Source organism: Numida meleagris, chromosome 1 (genome assembly GCF_002078875.1).
Source record: "Numida meleagris isolate 19003 breed g44 Domestic line chromosome 1, NumMel1.0, whole genome shotgun sequence".
NCBI lineage: Eukaryota > Metazoa > Chordata > Aves > Galliformes > Numididae > Numida > Numida meleagris.
Window position 1 is genome coordinate 41,558,465 of NC_034409.1, and position 27,763 is coordinate 41,586,227.

Below are 27,763 nucleotides of genomic sequence, written 5' to 3' on the forward strand. Positions count from 1 at the left end.
CCCTCGCTGCGAGAAAGTAATCGAGGCCTGGGCACGTTCAGAGAAGGGCAACAAAGCTGGTGAGGAGTCTGGAGCACAAGTCTCGTGGAGCAGCTGAGGAAACTGAAATTGTTCAGTCTGGAGACAAGGAGGCTCAGTGGAGACTTTGTAATTCTCTACAGTTACCTGAAAGGGGCTTGTGGTGAGTTGGGGATTGGTCTCTTCTCTCACATAACTAGCAATAGGACTAGAGGGAATGGTCTCAAATTGCTCCAGGGGATGTTTGGGTTGGATATTAGGAAAAATTTCTTCTCCGAAGGAGTGGTCAGACACTAGAACGGGCTGCCCAGGGAGGTGGTTGAGTCACCATCCCTGGGGGTGTTCATGAAATATTTAGATGTTGTACTAAGGGACATGGTTTAGTGGGGAAATATTGGTGGTAGGTGGATGGTTGGTCTGGATGATCTTGGAGGTCTTTCCCAAACTTAATGATTCCATGATTCTGTGATCTGTCTTTAGGCAGGAACACAAAGCCATCTATTTTTCTTGTTTTCAAAGCTTAGAAGGAAAGTGCATGAAAACTAACAGATTCAATTCCATATAAGAACACTTTTTTTGTTGGTTAAATACAATAAATTCCTGTTATTGAAAGTTTTTGAGAATTTCTGTTTGTCAGTATGGTAGTACAGATGACATTTCTGTTCAGCAAGTTTCTCATTTGCTGAGAATGCAGAATTTCTTATTAGCACGTAGGGTGTTTGTTGAATAAGGTAAGGGTGTTGTTAAATGTTTTTTGCTATAATCATAGATATGTATTAAAATGATCAAACTGCAGGCATCAGAGAGGATTTGGATTTTGATAAACAAAAATTAAGTCATTTGAAGATTTTTTTTATAAAATCCAAAATTGCTGGGAAAATTGAGTAAGATTATCATATGCTATACTGATGAAAACTTTTGAGCTGGAAAGCTACAAAGTTTAATTAAAAACAGTTTGAGGCCTGGAAAATGTTTATTTTTTTTAATACAACCATAATATTAAACGCTTATCACATATGTTCCTATTTAGCTTTTATTATGGTAATACAAGTATGTTATCTAAAAATTTCCATCAAGGTTTCTATATAAACCACGAGTGATTATTATGAGTTTTTTTTTTTTTTTTTAAATCAAATAATTCAAAGCAACTGATGCATGGCCATTGATGAAAAAATCTAGATATACAGAAATTACAAATGTAAGTACATTTTGGTAGGACTTTTAAAGCTGCTGTAATGATCTGTGGCCTTTACTAGCTGTAACATATGCTTTTGTTAACTTGCCAATACACAAAGCAGTATCCTCTGAATTTACATCAAGGACAGTGGCAGTTAGCTTTTCAGCAGCAAGATGCAACATATATCAATATATGGTTGTTTGGTTTTGGATAACTGTGTTTTAAAAACTCTGAGTATTCTCTGAATGTTGACATGAAAAAAAAAAACAGAACAAAAAATCTCCATTTGCTGGACAATGCTGATTCTAAAATGCCCCATACTGATGTGATAATTTGAGAAACAAAATAGACTGCTTCTCATGCCAAGTCCAGTGCTCCTTCTCAACTCTCAACCCTTAATGATACTCATAGTGGTTTAGTGTGTGGGGGGAAAGTGTCCCTTCCTTCATTTTTTCAGTTCCTAGTTTTAGATGTAAATATCTTGTAGCTTTTGATTTTAGACAGGAAAGCTTCCAGTGTTCAAAAGTGCACAAGATTAGATCTGTACAAACATTTCCATGTATATTCTCTTTGCACCAGGCAGGTGAAAGTGCCATCTGCTTTGAATGTCACAATAAAAACGTCTAAATGTAAAAGTAAGTAAATAAATAAACAACAAACCAACCAAAACAACAGCCAGCCAACAAACAAAAAAACAACCAACAAGCAAAGCCACATGACCTTACATTTGTGTAGTACCATCAGTTGGCAAGGTGACCAGATGTTGGTCTTTACTTCTGCCTTATTCTTAACTTTAGACGAGTACATAAACATCATTCCACTGAAATGGTATTTTTCTACCTACTTTCCTTCTTCCTTTTTTTTGTCTGTTTTGGTTTTTGATATTTATTTATTTATTTATTTATTTTCCTGGAAGATGTTCATCTTTTGCTCTGCAGATTAATAGTTTGTAAGGCTGGTGATTTAAATATGGCTAGAACACTAATGAAGACTATTTCTTTAATGGAATATTATTAAGTAACTGAGGTTATTCTCTATCAGAGTTAGCACTGTAATACTCTCAAACATTCTGACTAAATCCAAGGATCCACTCTCCTCTAGAGCCTAGGCTTGTTGTTACTTAGATTTATATAGCTATGTATGTTAGTCTGCTTCACATAATTAGATTGGGACACAGATTCCCTTTACAGCAGAGGTGTTTAGGTACATTTCTGACTAATGCAACCGTGGAAACTGTGCTCTTCAGAGCATTTGCTCAAAATAGTACTTGCAAGGAGAATGTTTTTCTCTCCATTTCCTATCTTCTCTATTTAAGCTGAAGGCAGTTGTCAACACAAAAACATATTTGCAGAAATCATTCACGGGCAGACTTGCAATTAAATATGTACTAAACTACCATAAAGGAGTTGCAAAGCATTCTTCCATTTTAAGAGGGAGTTTGCAAAGTTGCTGATGTTTTTATTTTACAGCAGAACTGAATGCTTTGCAGTCTGGGCTGATGACACAGGAAATCCCTCTCTGCTGTGAATTTTATGCTTTTTTATTCTCTCTGATCCATAATGTTGTGCCATACATCCTGTCATCTCTTTCCAGAATGCCTTTTCTACTAAGTTATCAGATCCTAGACAATTTACTTAAGCAACTTCCTGGAGATAGTTGCTTTAGTGGAGATTCATGTGCTATTTGGAACAAAATATCAGATGCAGTATAAAAATTGCACTTCTTAAGAGATTCAGCAGCCTTATAGCATAGAGAACCAGGTAAAAAAAATGAGTATCTGGAACCAGTAACTGGTGCTTGGCTTATCTGGCTACACTTGGTTATCTCTTTGAAAAGGTCTGCTTCCATGTATCATTCTCTCTGCTGAATGTATAGTAGTATTAGTGGAACAACACTGGAGAGTAAGATCCTGTTGGCAGCTGCCATCTCTCTGCATACCTCTTCCTCACCCTTTTTTCCCTCACACACTTTAAGGTTGTATGCTTACATCGTGGGCAGCCCCTAGGTCGTGGTTTCACTCAGATGTTTTGAGGTCTGTCAAAAGTAAGTGTCACCTCCTGAAACTATTCTGTAGTTCACGGTTATCTTTAGCAATAAAAAAGGAGCTGCTGACATTTTGATTGCATTCAGATTGGCTTCAGAAAATACTATACTGTGCTACAGCATTAACACCGATAATAAAAATTCTGGTGAAAATTCTTGCCATCACAGTAGGAAGATAAATAAGGCATTACAGCACATTGTGCCATGGTCATTGATAAGATGAGGCAGTCCACCACGCTTTGCTTTCATACTTTATGAAGTTGTCAATGGTTTACAGGTATTTGGCCCGGTTCCGTGACAAATGGGGTGGGGGACCCACGGACCCACGCCCTGGGAAAGGGAAAAGGGAAAAAAAGTAAGGAGATGGGCCTGAGAACAAAACAGCGGCAACAATCTGAGGAGAAACAAACTAATATACTAAATAAGATATCGGAATGCAAAATAACACACTGTAATACAATATAATTACAATTTAAGCTCATAAATCCAATACAATGAGAGAGAGTGTCCAAAATTAAAGTAGGCCTTTCCTTAATACCAACGGTGAGACAGCTGGGGAGCGAGATGCTGCTGGGACGAGAAACGGGCGGAAAGAGAACGAGTTCTTGTGATATGCGAGTTTTTATCTTTCCCTCTGACTGGAAAATGATATCAGGGGAGCAAAGTCCCCTGGGAAATGTAGTAGTCCTTCTCTTCTGAGAACCAGGTACATACACTACATGATGTTATGATGTGGACCAGTAACCAAAAATCATAAAACCATGACAGAAGTGTACTACTTCATTACTTAGCCATTATTATATCAGCTATGTATCTTCAATTATTAAAGAGAAATATTTTATTTCTTCATTTTTTACGCAGAAGTGCTGTGATGAAATACTCAGATGTGACATTTACTGTCTTTCTCTAAGTACTTAAAAGAACAAAGATCCTTAATTGCACTGTTAAAACAAAACAGTTAACCTTTGTGTTTTTGATAAGTTTGCTATGCTGATTACAGAATTCATTAAATAGTCCTGGGTTTGTTTTGAAACATCTACATGATTATGTACTGCAGTAATTCATTAAGAGCAAGAGAAATGTTCGCAACATCTTTTCAATGACCTTTGAAAATTGCTAAGTGAGAATTAGCTTGTGCTTGCGATTCTACTGGAGTATAAACTGGCATGACTTTCGTTAGAAGTACTCCAGCAGCAACAAAATGCATTTCCATCTCAGAATCTGTCACTCGGGTCTCGTAGTGTCAAGCAAAGAATGTCATCTCTAAGATCAAGTTTGGGGAAAAAATTTTCAGATTTCTTGGCTGCTTTTGGGCTGTTCTTGGATGTAGCTATCTGCCATTCAAAATCTGTTCTTGAACTAGGTTGTATTTGTTTGTTTCTCTCTATATAACTTCTTAGACGTATATAGAAATAAAATTGTCTTCTTCATTTGAGACTGTTCTTCTAATATGGCATTTGTTGTACACGGAGCCTGAGATGATGAATAAGATATCACTGCTTCTGCTGTGTTGCTAAGATTCATTATGCTGATGGGCCCAATGCTGTACTTGGTTACATTCCTATAATCCTGGAGTACCACATAGAATTATTTAGAATTATTCAGGGATTCCACAGTGCATTTTACAGAACAGTTTAATTCATGTTAAAAAATTTTCATGCCCCTAGGCTCTCCTTTTATTTTGGTGGTGTGGAGAAAGTTTGAAAGAATTGTCATCATTGTGAACAAAAACCACCTCAGGCAACTATGTGCATGCCTTTTGTTATTTTGTTATTCATTAATTACTCCATTATTTCTTTCCCTTCAGCCCCCAACTCTACCCCCCAAAAACCCACTAAGGAAACCAGCATACCACAATAAAAATGCTAATAAAGGAAATCATTCCCAATAGAACATAAAAGACAGCATTTATAACCCTGATAGAAATGCCAGTCAGCTTTTTTGATGTAAAGCATCTGTCTCCAAAAAGGAAATGAAGGAAGGACTGTTTCTCCTTTCAAGTCTCTGAAGTAGTAGGTGGTGTCATTTGCTATACAGTGCTACAAGTCTCCTGTTATTGCACTGGTAGCTGCTGACTGCCTTTGTTAACATACTGAGAAGTTTTATCAGCTGTGTTTAATAAAAGAAAATATATGTGAAGAAAAACTGTAGCAAATGTGTCTTTCTCTCTGTCCTCAGACCATCATATATAGCTGTCAGGGAGTGATGACATTGATGTTAAATCTTTCACATTCTTGTGAAAAGAATATAATTCTTGTGACTCTGACAATAAACTATAGATATTGGGTTGACAGATGCTCTAAAAGAGCATTCAGAGGGTCTTTCAGATATCCTATGCACATCCTCACCTGAAGCATGAAGGAGATTATGTGAAATTTTGTCATTATCTACCTCCGTGGATACATTTTCATAGAACATTAATGGCCTAAACTTGACTGGGCCTCTAGGAATTCAGAGATGATATGTAGAAGCTGAAAAATTTCATATTCATGTAGAAGGCATCCAGTTTGTTCTTTTTCTAGATATTTTTGTTGCTTGCTCTAGTAAAATGATAAATTAAAGACATGATGGCAAAAGAGTTTTCTCAGCTACGTGTACAGTCGTATATATGACTTTCTTTAGAGTACTTTATTAGTACCATACACATACCATGTCTTCAGTGTTGTGTGAAGGAAATGGAGACAAATTCTGGAAAACATATGAGAAAACTGTCTTACTTCTCAGTAAGTTTGTGAATGTTACAGAATTAGAAATGGACGCTTTAAAAGTATGTCTTATTTCATATGGGTTTTTCTAGGTATAAGTTCTGTTAATTCTTATCAATTGTAAGCTTTGTCTAGCATCTACATCTGCACAAATTATATTTCAAAGAAAAAGACAGTTCTATGTCAGTAATTGAGGTCTTGAAAGAAACTATTTGATGGACAAGCTCTAGTCAAACAAGTAGCACAGTTAGATAGTACGGAATGTCCTACTTATGATAAGGTACAGAAAATTATCTCAACAATCTCCAGTCTAAAATTAAATGAATAAATTGAATATATGGATATTTAGACAGCCATGCATTTGCAGTGAACCTATTTGCCTATGATTCTTCATTTGTATCACTTCAGTTAGCACTTAGAACTTCTATAATTAAGGAGTATGTTACTTCTTTATAAAATAGTATATACTGCTGACACTGAGAAGAGGAAACTGTGATAATGTGACTTCTAACATATGTTGTCTCTAGCAAAGGTTAACATTTCAGGGGCTTAGTTTTCCTTCTCTATATGGCATATAACTGAAGAAAAAAATTTGGAGAGTCTTTCACTCAGAAATACTTTGTAAAATCCAGCTGGAGATTCGGGGGGGTTGTTTTGGGTTCTTTTGTTGTTTGGTTGTTTTGTGTGTGGGGGTGGGTGAGTGGGTGTTTTTGTTGTTTTTGGTTTGTTTTTTTTTTTAGTAGAAGCAAACATCTGAGTTGAGGCGAGGGGAGTTAACCTATCAAGGTTAACCAAGAAGAATTAAATCTAAAAATGACATCTTCAGATGTTTACACAGGGAGAGTTAAACTCACTGTGTTTTGCTCAATTTTGAAACTGTGGAAGCCAGTTGTTCTGAAAACTTGATGCATTGTTGTCCTTGTCAGTTTTTATGATGCGTATCTTAATAGGTGAAAAGAAGCAGGAAGAAAGGTGAGAAAATATGACATATTTGTAGGGTATAAAAGTAAAGTATTTTCTGAGCAAGGTTTTCACTGCAAAATTTAGGTTTGGGACATAAGAAGTATTTATTTATTTATTTTTGAAGCCTGAACCAGAAGGATAAGAATAATAAATATAATTTGCTAGTGAATAGGTTTGGAACATAGGTAAGTCTTCTTCATCCAGTTGACTTCCTAGTATGTTAGTCTGGGAGACCATCCCTAGTGCATATTTTTTTGGCCTTCTGTCTACCATATTTTCCTGAATTTATTGTCACTGAAGGACTTTTAAAGCATTTTGCATCCCCACCCACAATAGTCTTGAGTTGAGTTTCCATGTGGCATCAAATCGTGAGTCATGGTGAGTGATGTCTAAGCATATTTAATTATCATGAAGAGTCTTTTATTTCATAACAGAGTAATCTTCGGATAAAAAATAAAAGCAACAAATATTTTCTTTTAGCTGAAGATGGAATATGTGTTAGTGTACTTTCATGGATTTGTTATAAGTTTTTCACATATTTGTTATTAAAATAATGTTTCCACTGCTGTAAATTTTATTCCGTCATTCATTAAGAAATAAATGCCACAGCCTTAATCTAAATGGATAACCTAGGACTCCTGAACATCCTTATAATCTGAGAACAGATTGTATTTTCTACTAGTTATAATTAAGACAGAGAAAAAAGGGATGAGTTCCAATGTGTTAACTATTTCTACTGATTATAAACTCTTTATTGGCAATGGGATGAATTAAAATTAAATTCCTGTCTTTAATCCATTCTTGGACTACTTTAATTTTCTCTTGGAAACTGTGCTATGCTGACATTACCACATGTAAAGCTTGATGAGGTCTGTGTTTTCTCATTAAAGGGAGAAGTCTGTGTCTGTAGACACCAGAACTTGCCCTGTTTAAAGCACAAAGTACACAACAGCTGTTCAGAAACCTTTTCTTGTTATCTCTATTTGCTTAAATTGCTAAATTGCTTCCATGAAAAGCCTGCAAACATAAGGTTATAGTTTGTTTAAGTGGAAGAAGATTGTCTGAAAAGAAAAACTGAAAATATTCTTAATATTTCTCTTTCCCTTTTTTTTTTTTTTTTTTGTACCAGTATCCAGCTGCCTTAATGAATCTTGGAGCCATTCTCCATCTGAATGGTAAACTGAAAGAGGCTGAAGAAAACTACCTCCTTGCTCTTCAACTTAAACCTGATGATGTCATCACTCAGTCCAATCTTCGCAAATTGTGGAACATCATGGAGAAACAAGGTTTAAAGACATCCAAAACATGATGTGGAAAACTCTAAGCTTTTTTTTCTTAAATTGGTTAAAAATCCAAACTAGAATTTCCATACAGTTGTCTGAACAGAGAACTCATTGGTCTTGACTGCAAGGATCAGAAGTCTTGATTGCTGCTAGGAGAAGCTATTCTGCTTTTTGCCTTTTTTGTTGTTATTGTTAGATTAAAAAAAAAGGGGGGAGGGAGATGGAGATATTCATGAAGCACTTCAATGTTAGCCTACAAAAAGATTTAGAACCACAGAACTTGAAAGAGGGTGTTCTGGCATATTTGAAAAATCATTGCAAATTCCATATTGCTCACTTCTGTGTGGGTACTTGAAATGTATACTGTCATAGAATCACTAGTGGAAATTTGTACAGTATACACTAAATCATGTGGGAGTAAAAGTGGGTAATAGTAACTCATTAAAATACTGTAACTCATTAAAATGTATACTAAATCTGGTGTGTTTGCAGTTTGTCTTAATGCTGCTGTATCTCACGTTAGGACCACATGTTTACCAATTCACAGCTTATAAGGCCAATTTTTATTTTTCTAAAACCTGTTGTTTGTGTTTAGATGGCAGCATTCAAAGTTATTTACTGCGAATATGCATATTATTTCAACTTATTTTAAGTTTTGTTGCAGTACTCTTGAAATACATAGTGAAATGGCTGTGGGCTTTACAGAATGAGCAAGGAATTGAATGTAGAATGCCCAAATTCTACATCACACATGTATGCAGAAGCTAAAAAAAAAAAAGAGAGACATGATTTAACAGTGCAAGTGAGACTGATGTTTGCCCTGGTATTAAGTGAATGTGGTCAGAATGTCATCTTAAGAAAAAAAAGGCTGACTGGTTTCTGCATCCAATATTTTTCCAATAACTCATCCAAGTGAGATCTGACAATATTAGTGCATGCATATTCTACACAGACTTCATGAGCAACTCAGTGGGAAGGGAATGTTACACGTTGGTGAGGCTAGAAAATAACTAAAGGGAATGGATTCGATTATATTCAAACATAATAGATAAAGATAAATGTGTAACTGGTTGCCAGTTACTTTTCACAGTGGTGATGTTTTAAAAACATGTTACCTATTCAGATTCTAATCAAATATTACAATTCCGTTTGTATTCTGACATGTACTAGCAGCAGAGCTGTCAAATATCTCAACATGCTTCTGGTGAGGTTCTGTTAATTTCTAGTTCAGAACGATTTGGCCTAGTTACTGTTTTATTCTTCAGTTTATAAATGTACAAATAATTTATTTTAAATTGCAGTGTATTGAAGATTCAGTCTTTTTTTTTTTTCCAGGCCATCTGTTAACTGCTTTATTTCTTTGAAATAATTATTATTGCTTTTAAGAAAATGTACTATTTCATTTAATGACCTGTTGATATCTGCTTCAATGTTCATTTCATAATGGTAGATGTAATGTTAAAGTGGTAGAGCACCTTGAACTGAAGCTTTTTCAGGATCTTCTGCTAAAACCTCATTATTACTGAGGAAATGTTGTTGTTTTCTTGTTTGTTTGTTTGTTTTTTTCCTAACTATTAAGCACCATTCCAACAAAACAATAGAGAAGAATACTTTGCTGTATTTATTTATTTATTACTTGACTACAGCAATGTTACCTGCTATTAACACAATAGTCTTTTAGTTTTGCTTTTTTTTAATTTGGCTTTCCTGGTGTTTTTTTGTGTGGTTAGTGTGTTTATCTTATTGAGAAAGGCAACACTCTTCTCTGCCATCTCAGTCATTCTCCCATTATATTTGGATTTTAAATCTCTACTGAAACAGACTGAGAAATAGCTGTTTCAGTTGGCATAGTAAAAAACTGCAGTAGTGTGTGTTTCCATTTCTTTCCTCTTGCTCAGTAAAATATCGTATTGCTACGTTCACAAGTGGCCTACCATAAGGGCCAGAGGGGCAAGGTTGTTTGGTTTTGTCGAATGTATCAAGTTTTTCTCAAATAATGTTATGGCTGGAAAAGCAAAATTGAAGGGTCAAAAGTTGAATTTGTACTTTATCATTGAAACCAGTGGTAGAACACAATAGTAGCTTGAACTTATTTTTCTGCTTTACTGACTTTCTGGAAAATGTATAGAACTCAGTATAAAACTGTGTACTCAACATCCATCAAACTCTGATGGCTTCTTGGTCTTAACCATTCACTATGTTATATGTTTTCTTCAACTTGTACTCATTCTTGTTTATTAACTTTTATTCATTGCACAAAATAGGGAAAGGGGGAGCACTCATATGATGCAGTGTCATGCTTGCATTGATAACTCTTTTTATTTGTTTCCTTAAGAAAAAAGAAAGAAAGAAAGAGAGAAAAAAGGACTAGTGTAAATTTAACAAGAATGTCCCTGAATACGTTTTTTTAATATAGGTCTGGGCTTGATAACTTTCTTCTTTTGGGATAAATTTAAAACATGTTTAAAATATGTCTCTCTGCTCAGGGATTTATGGTGGATTATTGCAGACAGTGCTAAAAAATAAAAGAGCACAAAACAAGTTTACTAAATTAAAATTTTATTTTTTGAAAAACTTATTTGTATAAATTATCAGATTTGTAGGCTTTCCTTTTTGTAGAAATAATTGTTTATGTGCCAGATAAGAGAATTTCAATTTTGTTTTCAATAATAAAGCATTGATAACTAACATGGTGTGCATTCCTTTATCTGTTACTGTAACAACTCTATTTTTTTTAATTATTATTCTTATTTAGTGAGTTACATTGGCTGTTCTAGGTATGAGGGAACTATATGGCTTAAGTAAAGTACAGATCTATTATAGCTGGCTTTTTCTATACTCTTTTACCATTATTATTCATTTGATATTTTCAGAAAGGTTCTCTGGAAGCATTTTGATATCTCTGCTTGCTATTTCTCGCCAGAAGTGTTATGGTAACTATTAAATTTAAATTCTTTTTCTAAACTGCTTGGGAATAAGATCTTATGAGTAAGCTATGCATATAATTTATTTTTATATTGATATACAAATATGACCTCAATGAAATTGTTTCTAAAATGTATAATTGTCTACAAAAGCTGGGAAGTAGTCTTGGCTTTACATACACAGCCTTTTTAGTGTTTGAGGTCACCTTTCTCTGATGCTATGGTGTTGCATGATCAATTTTAAATCCACCTTATTCCACACAGGAGATGTCATGAAGATAAATGCTTCTCTGATCTTTTGTGGACTTTTTCTGACATCTTTTGTGGACAGAGCCTTCTTAGTTCAGTGGACCTCACAGCAGTTTTCTGCTACCTACCTAGTTCTGTTGTATCCAGGTGCTGTGCATTGATAGATTTGCTCTACAGTTGGAAAACATCAATGGACACGAGTAGAGCACGAGAGAGGCTTTGTGTCACTGACTTCCAAACTTAATTATCATTCCTGATTTTTATCAAAGGTCAAGCCTTGCTTTCAGACATGATCATTCCTTGCTAAGTAGGTTTTAATGAAATAGCAGATGACATATATGAAGTCTGATGCGTGCAAAGACTCTGATCTGTATCGCTGCTTTCTTATGGAAACAATCTAAAAATGTGCTTGAGCTCAAGTTTTTCCATGTTATCTCTAAATCCTTCTCTGTGAGATCTTGTTCTGTCAGCCTTGTGTTGTGCTTCCAATGTTCCTATCCTTCCAAACACTGCACCTCTCAGGTAGCAGATACATAAAAGCATCTCCTTTTCTGATGGAGGCACACAGCAGCTCCACACAGGAGTAATTAAGCTGGAAGAATGAGGTGGCTTTTTAAACCTGATGTGTTGTACAGGCCCATCTGGACTTGCTCTCTGTAGCTGGCACGGATGGCTCTATTACTTCTGGGGATTGAACTAGAATAACAGTAAGTCAGTAAATTATTCCACGTAAATACACCAGCTCCTATGGATCTGGCTTGGGACTCTCTAGCATGGCTGTGTGGTGTAAGCTTTCCCACAACAGCTTTGACCACCAGAGGTGATTGGAGGTAACATGGGAAAATCTGTCTCCAGTTCTGGTGTGAGACTGGTTACTGATGGCTGAATTACTGTTATTTTGCAGCATCCATAAAGGTTGCAAGGCAAAGATTTCAATGAGAAAATCTGAAGTGATATAGAAAGAAATTGTGAAAAATCTAAAGAGAATCCCATATAATCATTTATCTTTTTGAAACTTGTATTTCTGGTTCTTCGAAAATAAAATGGAGACCCCCCATTCAGATGTTATGCAGGCTCCCTGCCTTGCTTCATGTGAATGGTGAGTGCTTATTTTCTCTCTCTGAGGTTCACCAGTGCAGCACTGGAAGAATGAGTTTTAAGGAACAGAATGTATCACTTTTTATGTAGGGAGTAGAAAAGCAAGTGTCAGAGAGGTGATGCAGACATTTCTGTAGAAATTAGTAAAAATTTTAGAGGACAGACAGACTTTATTCCAACAAGAAGGATCCCCAAGATCAAGATAGAAGAAGATAAACTAAAAGGGGGGTGGGGAGGAAGCAATACAGACTAGAAGACATACCAACATATTCGACATGAAAGAGTGAATACATACCTGAAGTTATTTCACTTGATTGGAAAACCTTTAAGTATGCATATGTGTTCAAAATTCAAGTTGATGTTTCTCCCTTCATCTTCTTTCTTTTCTCATTATATTTCCTCTGTCATAGTGTGCTGGCTCTTCTATAGTATTGCAGTCGTTGGTAGATTGAGACAGCTTTGAAGATTACATATGAGGAAGCATTTCAGAAGGGCAGAAACATCAGAGTGGACCTTTTAGAAAGGCATAAAATAAAGCACATTAAATATCTCATGCTTGCTAACTACTCACGTATTTGAATATAGTTTCAGTGACAGAGCAATTACATTGACTTGAGTTATTGAGTTTGCAGGTATTTCTGTGCAAGTTTTGAAGATGAATTTTGTTTATTTATAAATCTGTGTCAGTTTGTGTGCATTTGAGCACACTCACATTCAGGAAACCTTAAGATTTCCTTCTGAACCTGAATCTGATTACATGAAGCATGCTCCTGCAGAGTTTTGGGTCATTTAAGCCACAGGTGTGACTGTTTTGTGATAAGCAGAAATTGAACTTGGCTTTGATGGCTGATCTGGTGCTCAGGTTTGATTTCAGGAATGATTTAAGCTCGCTGATTTTCAACAAATAATGCATTGGCTTGCTGTGTAAGAAATTGCAGAGAGTATTTGAGAGGATTTATTTCTTCTCTAGATTTTTCTTTTCCTGTAAGCAGAGCATTTTTTATCCTTTTCTGGAGAAATCTGTTTTATCTTGTCTTTAATTTTCTTGGAAACAGATGTTCTTGTATATCCAGTATTTTTCTTTATTACAATGGGAAATTACTTTTACGTAGAACAGATTTATGTATTATTTTGACATTTTTGTTGGAACCACAAACATAAGTTTCTCTACAGTACATGAGTGTATAATACAGTGTATTATTCCTTATATTAAATAAATTCCTTCTTTTCTATCCAATATGCAAAGCCAATCGTTGCAACAGAGAATCACTGTTGCACACCCACAGATTCTGGAATCCAGTATTGTTCTTCTTGTGGCAGTGAATATTCTTATATGACACCATAAATATATAGGATGCTAGAAAAAAATGTCTTCTTTTTGCTATACAATTGAATCTTTTCTTTCCTCTCAACCACAATTTCTTTTTTTTTTTTTTTTTTTGCCCTTTGTTGCTCCTTAATGGAAGTCTTTAACATTTTTTTTCAAATAAACAATTAATAGCAACAGAAAACTCTATACGTGGCACTCATCTTAAAATTCACTGAAAGAGCAAAGATAGTCACTGTCATGAGAAAATCTCTTTTTTAAATTGATATTTCTTCCTCTGAAATGCAGTTTCTCCATGAAGTTTGTGTGTCAATTCATTTTTTAGCTATATAACTAAATCTCTGTTTCACTGGTGGATTTGTTTGTTTGTTTGCTTTATGGAATAAGTCTCCTGGTTATTGTTTTCATTGGTTGCAAGAGTCTTTAGGACATTCTTGCACAGAATAATTTTTTCACCTCTCTCTTCTTTGTTAGTCGTATGGATGATTTAGAGACCAGAAGAGGAACTGCTTTCCCTGAAGCTAAAGGCAGAGAACACTTTCGGTTGTGAACTGAGCTTCTACATCAGTTTTGTGCCTTATAGTTGAAGGTGTTAAAAAGATTTAAAACTTGTTTTACTTTTTAGGAAAGACTGTATACTATGGGCCATTTACATCTAGACCAGGCATGTCGCACCCATGGGCCGTGTGTGGCCCTGGGCGGCTCGAAATGCAGCTCCACAAGATAGTAAACTTTTCACATTATTATGTAATTTTTAGTGATATTTTTCATGAGTTGGCTGCGCACAGTTTGAGTGCAGACTGTGTAGGTGACAATGGAACTCTGAGGAGGAGTGCAATGCTGAGTTCACCTCTCGTGCTCGCCACACACACTGTTCACTTTATGCACATATGCACACATGTATGTCCCACTGCCACTGTCAGCTGCTCTAACAATCTTCCCTGCCGTATTTACCCAACCGATCTGAACAGGCCATTTACTCTAAAGTTTGTTCTGATTGCTGTGAAAACATTGCTCCATTTGGCATAGGAAGAAGAAAAAGAGGGGTCCAAGCGATGTAAAATCAGACATGTGCTGCTCAACTCTCAGTAGTGATACATCAATGTCAATTAGAGGTAACCTTATAAAAGCATGTTTGTTTTTTTTTAACTCAATGAAGTTGGTAATTTTGAAAAAGAAGGAATTGTATCCTCTACAAATAGAATTGTTAATGTTCAGATTTAAAGACTGATTAGCAAAGGGTTTTTAGATACTGACCAGTGTAATAATAGTTTAATATTAATATTCTATCTTTTTTGCTGTTTACTTAACTTTTTTTCCATAGTATTTTCAGTTACAGTGCATTTTTAATCAACTTTATAAACTGAGTTATATTTGAAATACTTTTCCAAATTTATTTGAGTTATAGCTAATTAAAGATATCATTGAGCAAGTAATCTTTTTTATATTTCTTTTATTCTGAGGAAAATTTAGGAATAAGGACAAGGAAAGAAAGCTTTTATTTAATTACTATTTTTAGCATTGTCTGAAAATAAAAAAAAAGTGTAAATTTAGAGGGCCTCTTATTTTGATTCATATTTTACTATCTTGCAATGGCATGCAGTAGATCAAACGTGTACCTGAGCTACTGTCCTCCTTTTATTTCACCCTCCTCCCTGAAAAACAATCAAAAAAAAAAAAAGAAAGCTGAAAACATAAACTGCAGAAAAGAAGGTATTCCATGAGGGGAATAACAGCCTTTTAATATAGTATACGAATTTAAAAATATTATTTTTTAACACCATTCGTGAGAATGAGTTTTACTACTTCAAGGGGGAAAAAAAGGTGGACAGAAAATGTGGGAAGCTGCTCTGTAGCCATTTCTTTTATTTCTTCATTGAAAAAATACTGAGTGATATTTGTGCTCTCAGAAATGTTGGTTGGGACTGTATGCCGTGTTTTGGCAAATCCCAAATGGTCACATCCATCTTGGCAGTTTCCCACTCAGCATCTCCAGAAGTGACAAGATGAAGAGATCATCTCCCAGACTTCCCTAACCTTCGTCTTCCCATAACCTCACTTCTGCCGTTGGCTATTGTCCTTCCTTGCCCTGCTGTATTCATTGCAGACAGCACTGTCCTGAGAGCAGTGATTTGTTTCTTCGACTTGGCTGTGAAGTACTATGTACTTTAATGGAACTGAATAAATAAAAGTAATTAGTTTTTCTGCCTCGTTCAGGGAAGTATAAGAATAAACAGGGTATACCAATCCAACTTTTCCATAAATTACTTACTGATAGGATTAAAAGATTTTTAGCATGCACCTCCCTTTTTGCCTCTTAAATGACAAGAAAAGGCAGTAATACTTAAAACGTAGTATTGCCTCTTGCATTTCTGATTAGAGAGACTCAGAAAGCTGTAGAAATGGTAGATGGACATATAGTGGATAAGCAGCATCACTCGGTGTTGGATTTCTACTTTTTTAATTCAATGGTGGGAATGAAATAACCATTCTCTACCTCTTAAGGGGAGTTGTACAGGTTCCAGCCATCTGTTAAATTAAGCATAAGTGATTAGTATGAACATGTAGAGCAGACAAGAGGGATGATAACTGTGCATTTAACAAAGCCCTATGAGCCTACTTGATTCATAAAGTTGGATACCCAGTTAGAAGAACTGAAGGATTTTTTTTGTAGTGCAGTCTCCCTCACTGCCAAGTTCAATGGCAAAAATAATAGGCTCCAATTCTTCCATATCAGATATAGTAAATTCTGTGTTTGAAATCGTGAAATGCTGGAAAACATCCAGATAGTTATGTCTTTTATTTAAATGCTTTAATATGTTGATACTTCTTTGGCAGTCATTTCCTCTACCGGCTGCTTCTGTCTTGGTGGTACTTTGAAAATCAGGGGACAATAAATCAGACTCTTAAAAAGAGAAGTTTTGATTACTAACAAAACCCACACAGAACAAGACATAGCACTCTGTGTGACAAACCTGAAAAACATACACAATTATACTATTTCAAACAGGAAGCTTCTAAAGGGCTCTTCTGTTTGCAAGTCGGTTACAAATCAGCAAATCTTGCTGTCTTTCGGTTTCTGCAGCTTTTCAGACAATGCACCTCCCACTTTCTGTCTACTCTGCCTTTAGGGAAGAGCTGCTGTCCCACTTGAAGGTGAAAAGTTTTGTCATTGACCTGAGTGAATACACTTGCACTGTTGCTAACTGTCTGGGAGAAGGATTTCTTCATACACTGTTTCCTCTGATCATTTTTCTGATTTCTTAGCAAAGTATCAGTTGTTCTTAGACATGCTATTCTCAGAACCCCTAGAGGAAATGATTTTTTTGTTAGAGTCTACTGCCTCATTCAGGCAATGTGAAGCTGTGTTATTAAAAGCATGAAGACAGAGAAGCTGCTTTAGAGCATCCGTGCTGCAGCAGAGCAAGTGCTGGTTGCTAACACAGGGAGCTGTTGTTTTACAGTGCAAGGTCACATTGCCATAACGGGGATGACATGCAAAAAGGATATTTTGTGTGTATGTGTGTTTTTAGGAAAATACATCCCCTCCAAATGCCCGGAGATCCACTGTTATTATGGCAGCACCCAGCTGAGAACTAAATAATCTCTCAGTCTGTCAAATGCACAATTATAATTATTTGTCACATACTGAATTAATGTTAAAGCCTTATGAGGAGGTGATTTCTCTGTCTTTCCTGTGTATAACCTTTCCTCCCAATCTACAAAAAAAGCATTATTTCTGGCAATTTTCAGTGTGACCTCTTTTATGACTGACTTCAACTGCATTTCACAGTCCACCAAGCAATGCTGTTTGAAAATTGATTTAAAACTGTAATTATTGTAGCAGGAACGTAATCATGATTGATAGGACAAAGTCAAGTAATCAGAGAGGGTGAGAAGGGAGGGAAGGAACCCTGACCTAAAATTTTTTGTGCTTTAGCAAAATATAAATGAAACAAAGTATCAGAAACTGTATTTTCTGAAAGATAATTTCTGAAACTTTGGAGTGTATTATGACTGTTTAAAATACACACAAAAGAAGAAGGAGAATAAAAATATGACCAGCATCTCAAATAAAACCCAAGCGCCTTGAAATTACATGGGTTTTTGACAGATGCTGGTTGATGCAGATGAAAGAATTGTGCTATCTCTTGAGAATGAGGGCATTTAGTTTTTTCATTTTTTTCATTAGCATTTATGATGGACATTTAGTCTTTTTTGTTATTCTTTTTTTTAAGTCCACTTATAACAGCTTGTCTGTTAGTAATTAATTTTCTCTGCCACACACTTGATGAACAACCTTTTCCTCTGAAATACTCACCCTTTTGTGGCTTACGTGTTAACTCTTAAGGAAAAACAAAAAACAAACAAAAAAAAAACCTCAAATCATTTATTGAAGAAAATCCAAAAAGAAATTTAATGGATGTCTTTTTCTGTCTAATGCATGCCATAGCTAGAACTTCTCCCATGTTCATTTGATTTTTCTAACAACCTCATCGCCCTTCTCTGGACTCAGGGTTGTTTGCCAAGCCCTTTTTGCCCCAGTAGGAAACTTTTGACTGGCAGATTCTGCTTTTAAAGGCTGAGGCAAAGCAAACAGTTTGTCAGCTCAGTCAAGAGATTCAGCTGGGGAATAAATGAAGCTCAAAACTTGGGTACTTTTAGATTCACAGTTCAAGCCGCTCGTTATGTAGGGTTCGTTAGTTGTTTTCATTGTTTTTTTTTTAGTTTGTTATGTTTTGTTTTTAATATAAAATATTGGAAGGGTTAGTGGCTGCTTCTCAGCTTCTCAGCGGCTGTGCGTGCACCCAACTCTTGCAGTCACGTCACTTCTCCTTCCCTCTCGACTGCCCTGTGCCCTGGCTGCAGGGGGCCTGTGTGCAAGGTAAGGCATCAGGACTTAATGTTCTTGTGGCACTCTAAAAGCTTAGACAGACATACCTAAAATCTGAAAGTTATCCACTCCAAAATCTCAAATGCAGTAATGATGACAGCACTTTTGATTACAAACTTACTTGCTAGGCTTAGAATAGGCATTCTGGCACCTAATGCTTGCAGAAGGTCTTAAAATAATGTCTGCATTTTTTTTAGTTTCTCCTTTAAAAAACCAACAACATTCCAAACACAAACTTCACAGTTAATTTCCAGGTCCAAACTGTGCCTTCATGCCACTCTTATGATTGCTGGATATTGACTGAGGCTCAGTTGCTATCAGTAGTCACAGCAAACACAGTCTGATTAATATAATCAAGGCAAAATGCAAGAAGCTGAATTTAATCATCTTCCATTTGGTGTAACTAAATGTTTGTTTATGGACCTTTGCTGTGTTTGAGATGCTCTCTATGAATTTTTGTAATCCTGAAAGCAAGGGTGTACTTTTTGATCAAGTACAGGTTAACGTGAGTAGAGACAAAACAACCCAACCTACACAGACTTAGAATTCTATTTGACAGGCTTAACAAAACAAATTGGAAAGTTCATTTTCTCTAAGCCACTTCTGAAATTGTACCAGAAGGTGTGTTTCATGCTTGCAATGCACAAATAATTACAATTATTCCATTTGAGAAGCTGGAATGATTGGATCTATTGACAGGCATTTCATGGTCCTTAATATAACAGATGTCGCTCCAGTTAATGTAACAGTACTCACTCCAGAATATCTAATCTCTATCCTTTTGAAAACAAAGTATTTAGGAGGGTCTCACTGAAAAATATTCTTGCATAGAGCAGAGGACTGAATATAAACTTCCTATTTTCTTTGCATGTAATGAAATCCAGTAAAAGCAGATAGGAAATACAGGAGTTAGATTGGGAAAAGTAATAGGTAGCAGGATATTAACTGAAATACAAAGATCATTTGAAACTGGTGGGAAAAGTGCTAGTGGAGCCTAATGTAATTCATGATTAGTAGGAGAAATAAGAACCATCAAGGAGGGACAGTGTCACATGAGAATATATTAAAGAAACATAAGAAATATAACCCCTCTGCCATATCTCTTTTTCAGCCCAGTGCTGCACTAAGAATTAGACGTGCAAGATTTTTGAAACCTAGCTATCTGTTACAGGAAAGGATAACACCTACACCCATTGCCTTCAATTAAAATAACCACATATTAAGCTTTCATAACTGGAAATATCATAGGGCCTCACTATAATCTCAGACACATTGCTGTAATTCCAAAGAAATTTCACCAAAGTAAATGGAGTTGTGTAAGCACGTGTAAAACCAGAATACAGCCCTAAGTCCCCTGAGTTTTTCATGTTTGTTTTTTTTTTTTTAAATAAAAAGAGAATTTTGAAGAGCATTAATGATTATTATATTTATTTTCTTACAGGAAGCTTGAAAGGATGATAAAGAGTAAGTATTAGTGAGGAGGCTATGGTCTTATTTTCAAATAGGACCTTCACACACAGGATGCAAAGTTAACAGCATCTGCTGTTCACCACAGACAGTAATGACAAACAGATGTCAATTTCTTTGAATAGCCACCAGCTCTGTGTTTGATTCTGTAACTGCTAATGAGATATTTTATTTCCTTTGTTCATAATTCCTGCATAGAGATGTAAAAGGAAAACAATAGCTTTAATTATCTTCTTACAGTGGGTTGGAGATACTAATTTTACTAGTCACTGCATCCTGCAACACTCATAGATTGCACGACAGGGCTCCTACTTTTGTTACATCTGGGCTTAAGGCAGTTTTAGCTGCAGCTGGACATTCTGACTATAGAGTTCGATTGCTCACCATCTCTGATGCTAGGTAAATGCACTCTGGAGCTGGAACTTTATAAGGGGCATGTATATCCAAATTAACCTTACAGGAAGATGTTTATTTTGCAGTAAGAGCAGATCTGATTTCATCCCCAGGTCTGCCCTTGTTTAGTTTAACAGCACCCAATTTCAAGTCTCTGTAAGCAAGCATAGGAACATACAGTTTACAGCAGGAGCATTTGAGCTTGTTCATTTCTGAAATTGTTTGTACTCAGGACCTTCCTCATAATCATTTCACACTGAGTCTTGTTATGACATTTAAGCTGTAAGTATTTCATCAACAGAGAATGGAACCTTTTCTCCTTCCAGAGTTGGTGTGTCTCAGAGATAGCTCTGTCTCTGGTCCTCGCTTCTCTCTCCACTTTGGAGGACATCAAGCAAACTTTTTTTGACAGTAGGACACCTGAGAGGTAAGCCATTGCTGCCTCTGTGACAAAGCATACAATGTCTCAATGTTTTCTTATACAGATTGGCCTTATTTTCAGAAGAGTTGAACATTCTAGATAAAAATCCTAATTCCAGTTGTCCAAGATTGCCCAGCATTTTCAGTTTTTTCATGTATGAGGTACAAATGCTCAATTTTTAATATTTTATTTAGCCTTTAAATTTACTTAGAAGTTTTGTCATACTTTCTGTTTCGTGTATTATTAAACTCAATGTATTTTTTGCGAGTGCAATTTTTTGAATTATTCAATTGGTTGAGAGGCAATACATTTATAAAGATATTATATTTTGAAAAGATACTCAATTTAAAATTGCTCAATAAGTACATTTCTTTTGAAGTTTATGCTCTTCATATTACTTTAAAGTACCAAAATTTCTAATCATTATGCTGTTCTGTTTCATTAAAGTTAATTGATTTCAAACATTTGAGAACATGCTTTTCTATTATAAGTACTTCAGCAGAGACTGAATCATGATTTTGATGGAGATGATTTTGTCTTTCTGGTTAGTTTGTCTTTGAACTTCCACACTTAGCAGTACATCTTTTATTATTATTACCTTGTTTTTAAAGTGGTAGACAAAGTTGAAAGAATTGCATTTCCCCAGAACAAGTGAATTTGTCCTAAACAAAGACTATTAAAAGTTGACAGACCTTCAAAGTGGACAAAAGAGAGAGAGGAAAAAATACCTGATATACAAACATATAACACAAACAAGTAAAAAGAAAAAAATAAGCAACAGAAATTAAAGAGAACAAACCAGGTTACCTCAAACTGGGTAGAGAAACAGCTTTCTCAGCTGTCATGCATTGCAATTTAGCAAATTTTTTCTTGTCTCAAAAATAGTTCTGTATAATCAAACATATTTCAATATTCCAGTGGATGTTTTCTTGCACACACCTGAATCACATGTAGTGAGTCTTAATACGATGTCTCTCTGTACATCTGTCTCACTCCTACCAGGCTGTGATATTTTTTGGCTGAATTCTACCAAGAGTGGCATGCATTTCACTGCCCTGTCATCAGCCTGAAACTAGGTAGCTGAGTACAGGAAGAGGACTCTATTATTGTTCTTTCCCCCGATCCCAGCCCTCCCCCAGTGCTTTCAGGGAAATACTGAAAACAAATCCATACTGGAGAGTGAGAACAATGTGGGAAAATAGGAGCTCGCACCTTTTTAGACATCAGGGAATCCAACCATTAGACACAATCCATAGGAAATCAGGCCTCATTAATTCTGCAGCTCACAGAACTGTTTTTCCAATGTAAGGAGGCTCAGCTGTGCAAGCAATTTTTTTTCTGAGGCTTTCAGTCTGAGTGCTCAGTTTGGGAGTATATGACATCAGGTATTTTGGACCCAACTTCCTGCAGTGAAGGAAAATTCCACTGTTAAATTGTTCTGCACTTGATATTTCTAAAACTTCCACTCTTTGTATGACAAGCTGGGTAATTCTGGCAGTCCTCTCATGCAGTGTGTCTTCCATAGATTTCAATGTCACATTAGAAACTCTGATGTAAAGAGAGATTTAAAACACCACTCACTATTTTATGAATACTAGTATATTCCTTAATACCTTTTCCTGAGGCTATCAGAATATTTTAATGTCCCATCACTCCTGCAGCATACAGAAGGGTCATAGAGCAGTAATTTTTCCGTGACAAGAATGCCTTTGAAGCAAAACAAAGCAGTATTTAACATTTCAGAGCAACTCTCAAAAGCAGTCAGTGAGAAACACTGCTAAAACCAACCACGACTGCCAGAGGAATATAGGTCAGGAAGATGCAATTATCTAGCTAGAAATTTTAAAGGATAGTGAGGTTAGCATCCTACTCTTGTACTACAGATCCACAGAGTTTTTAGAAACCACAACTGAGAAGACCCTCTGCCTTATTTCTTCTTGAAAGAGAGAGTCCCTGTGAAGTTCACTGATTGATAGTGCTGTGTTCCAAGTGCTGTGTGGTATTTGCTCACTCAGGGCAACCCACTTCCTATTGTAGTATGGGATTCCGGGAGATCAAGGGAGGTCATGAGATCAGTATAAAGGGCTACAACAAAATTCTTCCAACAAATGAAACAGTATTTTGAAGCTGACATCAAGGAAGAGAATGTCAAAGGCAGCGAACTGGGAAATGGCCACCCAGTAATGCAGTATCTTTCATCTTAATGTGTCCCTAACAATCATAAAAATGCTAACAAATGGAGATCTCCTTATTTTCTGCAGCTGCCTGGGAGGTGCAAAATTATAGGCCCAGGGGAGCATGCGCCCTTGCTATTTAGTATCATGTTTATTGCATCTGGCTTTGTGGATTGGCAATTCTACTCTGTTATCTGTGAATTTTTATATGGCTTTGTTCACAATAGCATCTGAGTATGTTCCAGTGGTTCATAAACTACAGGCTGAAAAGCTGAGCTGTAGTTCTTTTTTTTAATTTTCTTCCCAAGGGAGAAGAGTATCCTAATGGATGTGAATGGCTTAATTTTATAGTTAAAGTCTACTTTACGGTTATAGCTCTAATATATATTCTTTATTAACAAAGATATCCTGTTGTGTGTTTATTCTGGATGTCTTTAGTACAGAAAGATGTGAAAAAGCATCTTGTATTTGGAGAGAAAGGCAGTGGGGGCTCTAGACCTTACTTTATAAGGAAGTCTGTTAAAGAACTTCAAGTCAACATGTGGAAAAGTGGTACTTATCAGCTGGGCAGGATTTATCCTTCCTTTCAAGTGCTCTGTTGTGCCAGAAGAGCAAAGCTGTATGCCATGATTTTTATCAAAAGGTTTATGTAAACATTTCATATGTTAGCCATAGACATCTGAAAACCTGCAAATACTGTCTGCTTTCACCTGGATCTTTACTCTATCCACTGAACAGATAATGTAGAAAGCCAAAAACAATTTTGATATGCTTTTGCTGGTCTATAGTTTGGAGAAGAAGATGCATGTTTAATGTCAGCAAACATTTCAATAATGATGGTGATTCCACATCAAGTGAACACAGGAACATTATGTTGCTGTTCAGATGTGGCATGTGGCAATGAGCCTTTCTGATGGAACAAAGATCACTGACGTTCCTTGCAGTTTAGGAACTACAGCAATTGTACTTCTTTCATTAAGGAGCATGTCTAAATTGTGGATCTGGTTTGTGATATGTTCAGTTCCAACTGCTGCCTCCAAACCAGACATGAACTATGATGGGCCATGTGCATAGCAAGTTAAAACCTGAAATTGGTTCGATTTCTAAGGGAAATTTAGAAATACATGATGGTCATTAATAACACTAATATAGAATCTCTATCAGTCACCAGTAGTTTTTGGTTTTTGGGTGCTAGGTACTCGAAAGAGCATTCAGCTTATGGTCTGCTAACTGCAGAGATCATGCAACAAGAGAAAAGATGGAAGCCCTGCTTACCACCAGCACTTAGCTTTTGGGGCCCTAGGAGAGAGCCCATATATACTTCTAATGGTTTCAGTGTGTTTTCTGTGGGGTACATCAGAACCAGTTCAAGCAGAGTGAGTCAGAGAAAGCAGAAAGGCTTTGTCTGTACAGATGGGTGCAGACAGTCATGCGTTTGATCTTCTTGCACACTGAGCTGCCTGAATAGAAGCCAGCTCTGGCCTGGAAGCCATAAAGACATGTGAATACATCACCATGCTGGAGCTCACAAGCCTTACCAGCTCAAGGGCTACTTGTGTTTCAATAACCTCTGTATAACTGTTTTTTCTTCTAATGAAGTTGCTTCCATGAAGTGATCCATGACCACAGGTCACTGATTCTCAAGAAGGGAAAGCACAAAACATCTTACATGCGGCTGGACCTTCAAAATAATCAGTAGTTACTGTTATCTGGAAAGTTTTATCAGCTCCTGATTCTATTGGTGAAAGAACCATCAAATTCTCTTTAATGCAAGACCCTGGTCTGGTAAAAGAGAACAAAAGTGAGATTAAATTAGCAACCATGGCAGTTGTTCTAGCAAAAAAACTACTGATAGTGAATAATTTTCTGTTTAATGTATATGAAGGATCCATAGCACTGTATGACATGCCTGCGGGCTCTCATTTAGTGGTCTGAGTTAACAAGTGGAATAACTTGGAGCAGCTGCTCAGTGCTCCAAAACTCCATGCCGTGCCACAGCAATTCCTATTCCCTCCCCACAGTGAGGGCAGAGGGGATAGGGGTAAACACTGGGGCTTGATCTTTCCTTATGAGAGGCAGTGCTACGCAAAAAAAAAAAAAAAGAAAGAAAGAAAAAAATCACATAAAAGGCAGGGAGGATGACAGAGTGTGTGTGATAAAAACAGAGAGGAAAAAAGATGTGAACTAGAAGAATAAAGTGATATTGTCATAACACCCACAGGCCTCCCTTCTGGAAAGGACGAGGAGTAATTGTCAGGAGCCAAACTCAGTGTGCTGCAAACCCAGTCTCAAACTATCATTAATAATCTTGAGAAATGAGTCTGGAGGTTAGAAATGAAACTGGCAGTATTTCAGAGGCAGAGTCGACATCGACTGTCATCCCATTGAGAGACATCCCCTGTTAGGGCCTGTTAATGCTGCACTCCTGTCAGAGTGACATATAACATTACATGTTAAACAAGTGGCAGACGAGACAGTGTGGAGGCAAATTGTTCAGCAGATGGCACAGACTACTTTACTCACCATTTGAAGTAAGAGAATGGAACAAATGCCATTTTTTGCATTCATTCCAAATACTAGTCTGGGTACTGCTCAGCAGCTTCCTTCCTTTGTTGTGGCTGTTGAGACAAGAGGAATTTCATGATATGTCTATAATATGGAGTATTTCAAGCGTAACACTAATCGTGTGTCTATACTTGTACATACACGTTGAGAGGAGATGACAGCAAGGCTGGATATAGCTGTGCCTGAGCTGCAGTAAGTGCATTCTTTGAGCATATTGTATCTCCAGATATCTGTTTTGAGCTGTGAACCACCTATTACTCACTGGGTATTTTTCCTTTTAAATCTTCACAATATATAGATACACTTGACTTACAGCATCTTCATTCATTGTCAAATATAGAAGGAAAAAAAATGTGATATTTTCTTTGGAAGCTGGAGAAAGAATGGCATAAACAGCATGACAAGTATTTTCCCTCTCACAGTGTTCAATCTGTGTCCCTCTGAAATAAGTCCCATTGACTTTTGTGGTGTTGGACTTTGCTCTTATAAACCAACCAACTGACCTCTTAGGAAAGATAAAAATCTTCAACTATTGGCGTGGAATGGAATAACAATTTGAGTCTAAATAGGTCCTCACATTAACCACCTTCTAGACAGTCCTGTTTCACTTTCCCAGTTACATTGGCTTTCTTCCTCTGAGTCAAGAAAAGAACAGTCAATGACAAGATATCGCTATGCAAAGTAACAGGCAATGAGAAGTGCCATCTCTTGTTACTTAGTAAAGTTAGTATGCTTAGTGCTTTTCATTCGTTGATAAGACACACCCTCTTCCCTAAGGAGTTTACAGGCAGACAAGAAGAAACAGCAGTGTTCAGACTCCTCTTGGTCATTCAGAAGAATTCCTTGTCTTAAACGTAATTAGAGAAGCCTTAGTATGGAAAAGTGAATCTAGTATCAAATTCCAGTCCCAAGGAGTATTTCACATTCTGTAAACGCAGAAAAAATTAGGAAAAAGGAACATCTCACCTTCATGAGTGGACAAGTGGAATCTTCAACAGTCATACTGGATAGCAAAAATATCCTGCTGCACATAGTTTTCTTGGGTGCAGCTTATGAATTTATGGTCTTATTCAGCAGTATCCAGCTCTACGTGTTAAAAATAAATTTTCAGATTGTGAGTGTTTTCGATTAGTTTGCAGTAACTTAAGTTATGCCTATCCAGAAATTAACACATAATATTCTGTTTTTTTTTTTAATATATATATTTTTTTAGAAGATTAGTGAAATTTATCATAATAATCACTAAAGAAGTGCAAACATGAACCTCAGTTATTTAATAAGCCTGTGTTTTGTATTTTCTCAAAGGGCTGCATACTATTGACGTTTTCATTGAAAATGTATATAGTTGATCATAAAATAATGTTATTTCTGATCATACAGAGCACAGAAATATAGTTGTTGAGAGAGAAGCATAATACCTTTTATGTCCAAGATACAGGAGGTCTCTTTTCCTGTGATATAATGAATATGTTGTGATTTAGCCTGGACATCTAGTTTATTAAAATAAATAGTGCCTCTTTTAAAAAAAAAGATATGTAAAATTAATGAGAATTGTTATCTGAATTAATATCATTCTTATGAATTTGTTTATTTGTTTGACAGACTGTTTCTGTTTGCCAGTCTGGTCTGTTGCATGCCTCACCTGGAAGGCCCAGCCCATTCCAAATATATATTTAAAGGTAGGTTTGTTTGTTACTCAAAATATCCACTGACTTTGTATAACAACCTTAGGCTATTTTTCTGGCATCAGCTGTTAATTTATGGAGTTGGAAACTTCAGATCTTGTTGTGATTTTATTGTGATTTTAAGTATGTGCGTGTGCATAGAAAATACAATAGTGAAAATCTTATGGCAGAATTGGGGCTGGTTTTAGAAAAAGGTTTCCAAACCTTTTTTCTTCATACTTGGGAACCTTCTTATGTATCATTCATGGCTCATAAAGAGTAGGTATGAAATAATGCATATAATATTTGCAGGAATCTAGTATACTATTAAAATCACAGGTTGATTTTCAGTGGTGACATAACAATTTTAACGCACAGTAAATCTATTTAACAATGCT

At 36.2% G+C, this 27,763-nt stretch overlaps 1 protein-coding gene across 4 annotated transcripts in view; it reads left to right on the forward strand.

Annotated features, from left to right (window-relative positions):
* Positions 1 to 10,877, forward strand: part of TMTC2 (transmembrane and tetratricopeptide repeat containing 2) — a 246,172-nt gene extending 235,295 nt beyond the window's left edge. For 3 of the 4 annotated variants that reach the window (XM_021385301.1, XM_021385302.1, XM_021385305.1), the window contains one exon: positions 8,036 to 10,877. In XM_021385301.1, the coding sequence (XP_021240976.1) occupies positions 8,036 to 8,215 (180 nt within the window). In that variant the 3' untranslated portion in view covers positions 8,216 to 10,877. The remainder of the gene's footprint in view (positions 1 to 8,035) is intronic. The other variant, XM_021385304.1, reaches the window with a different exon arrangement.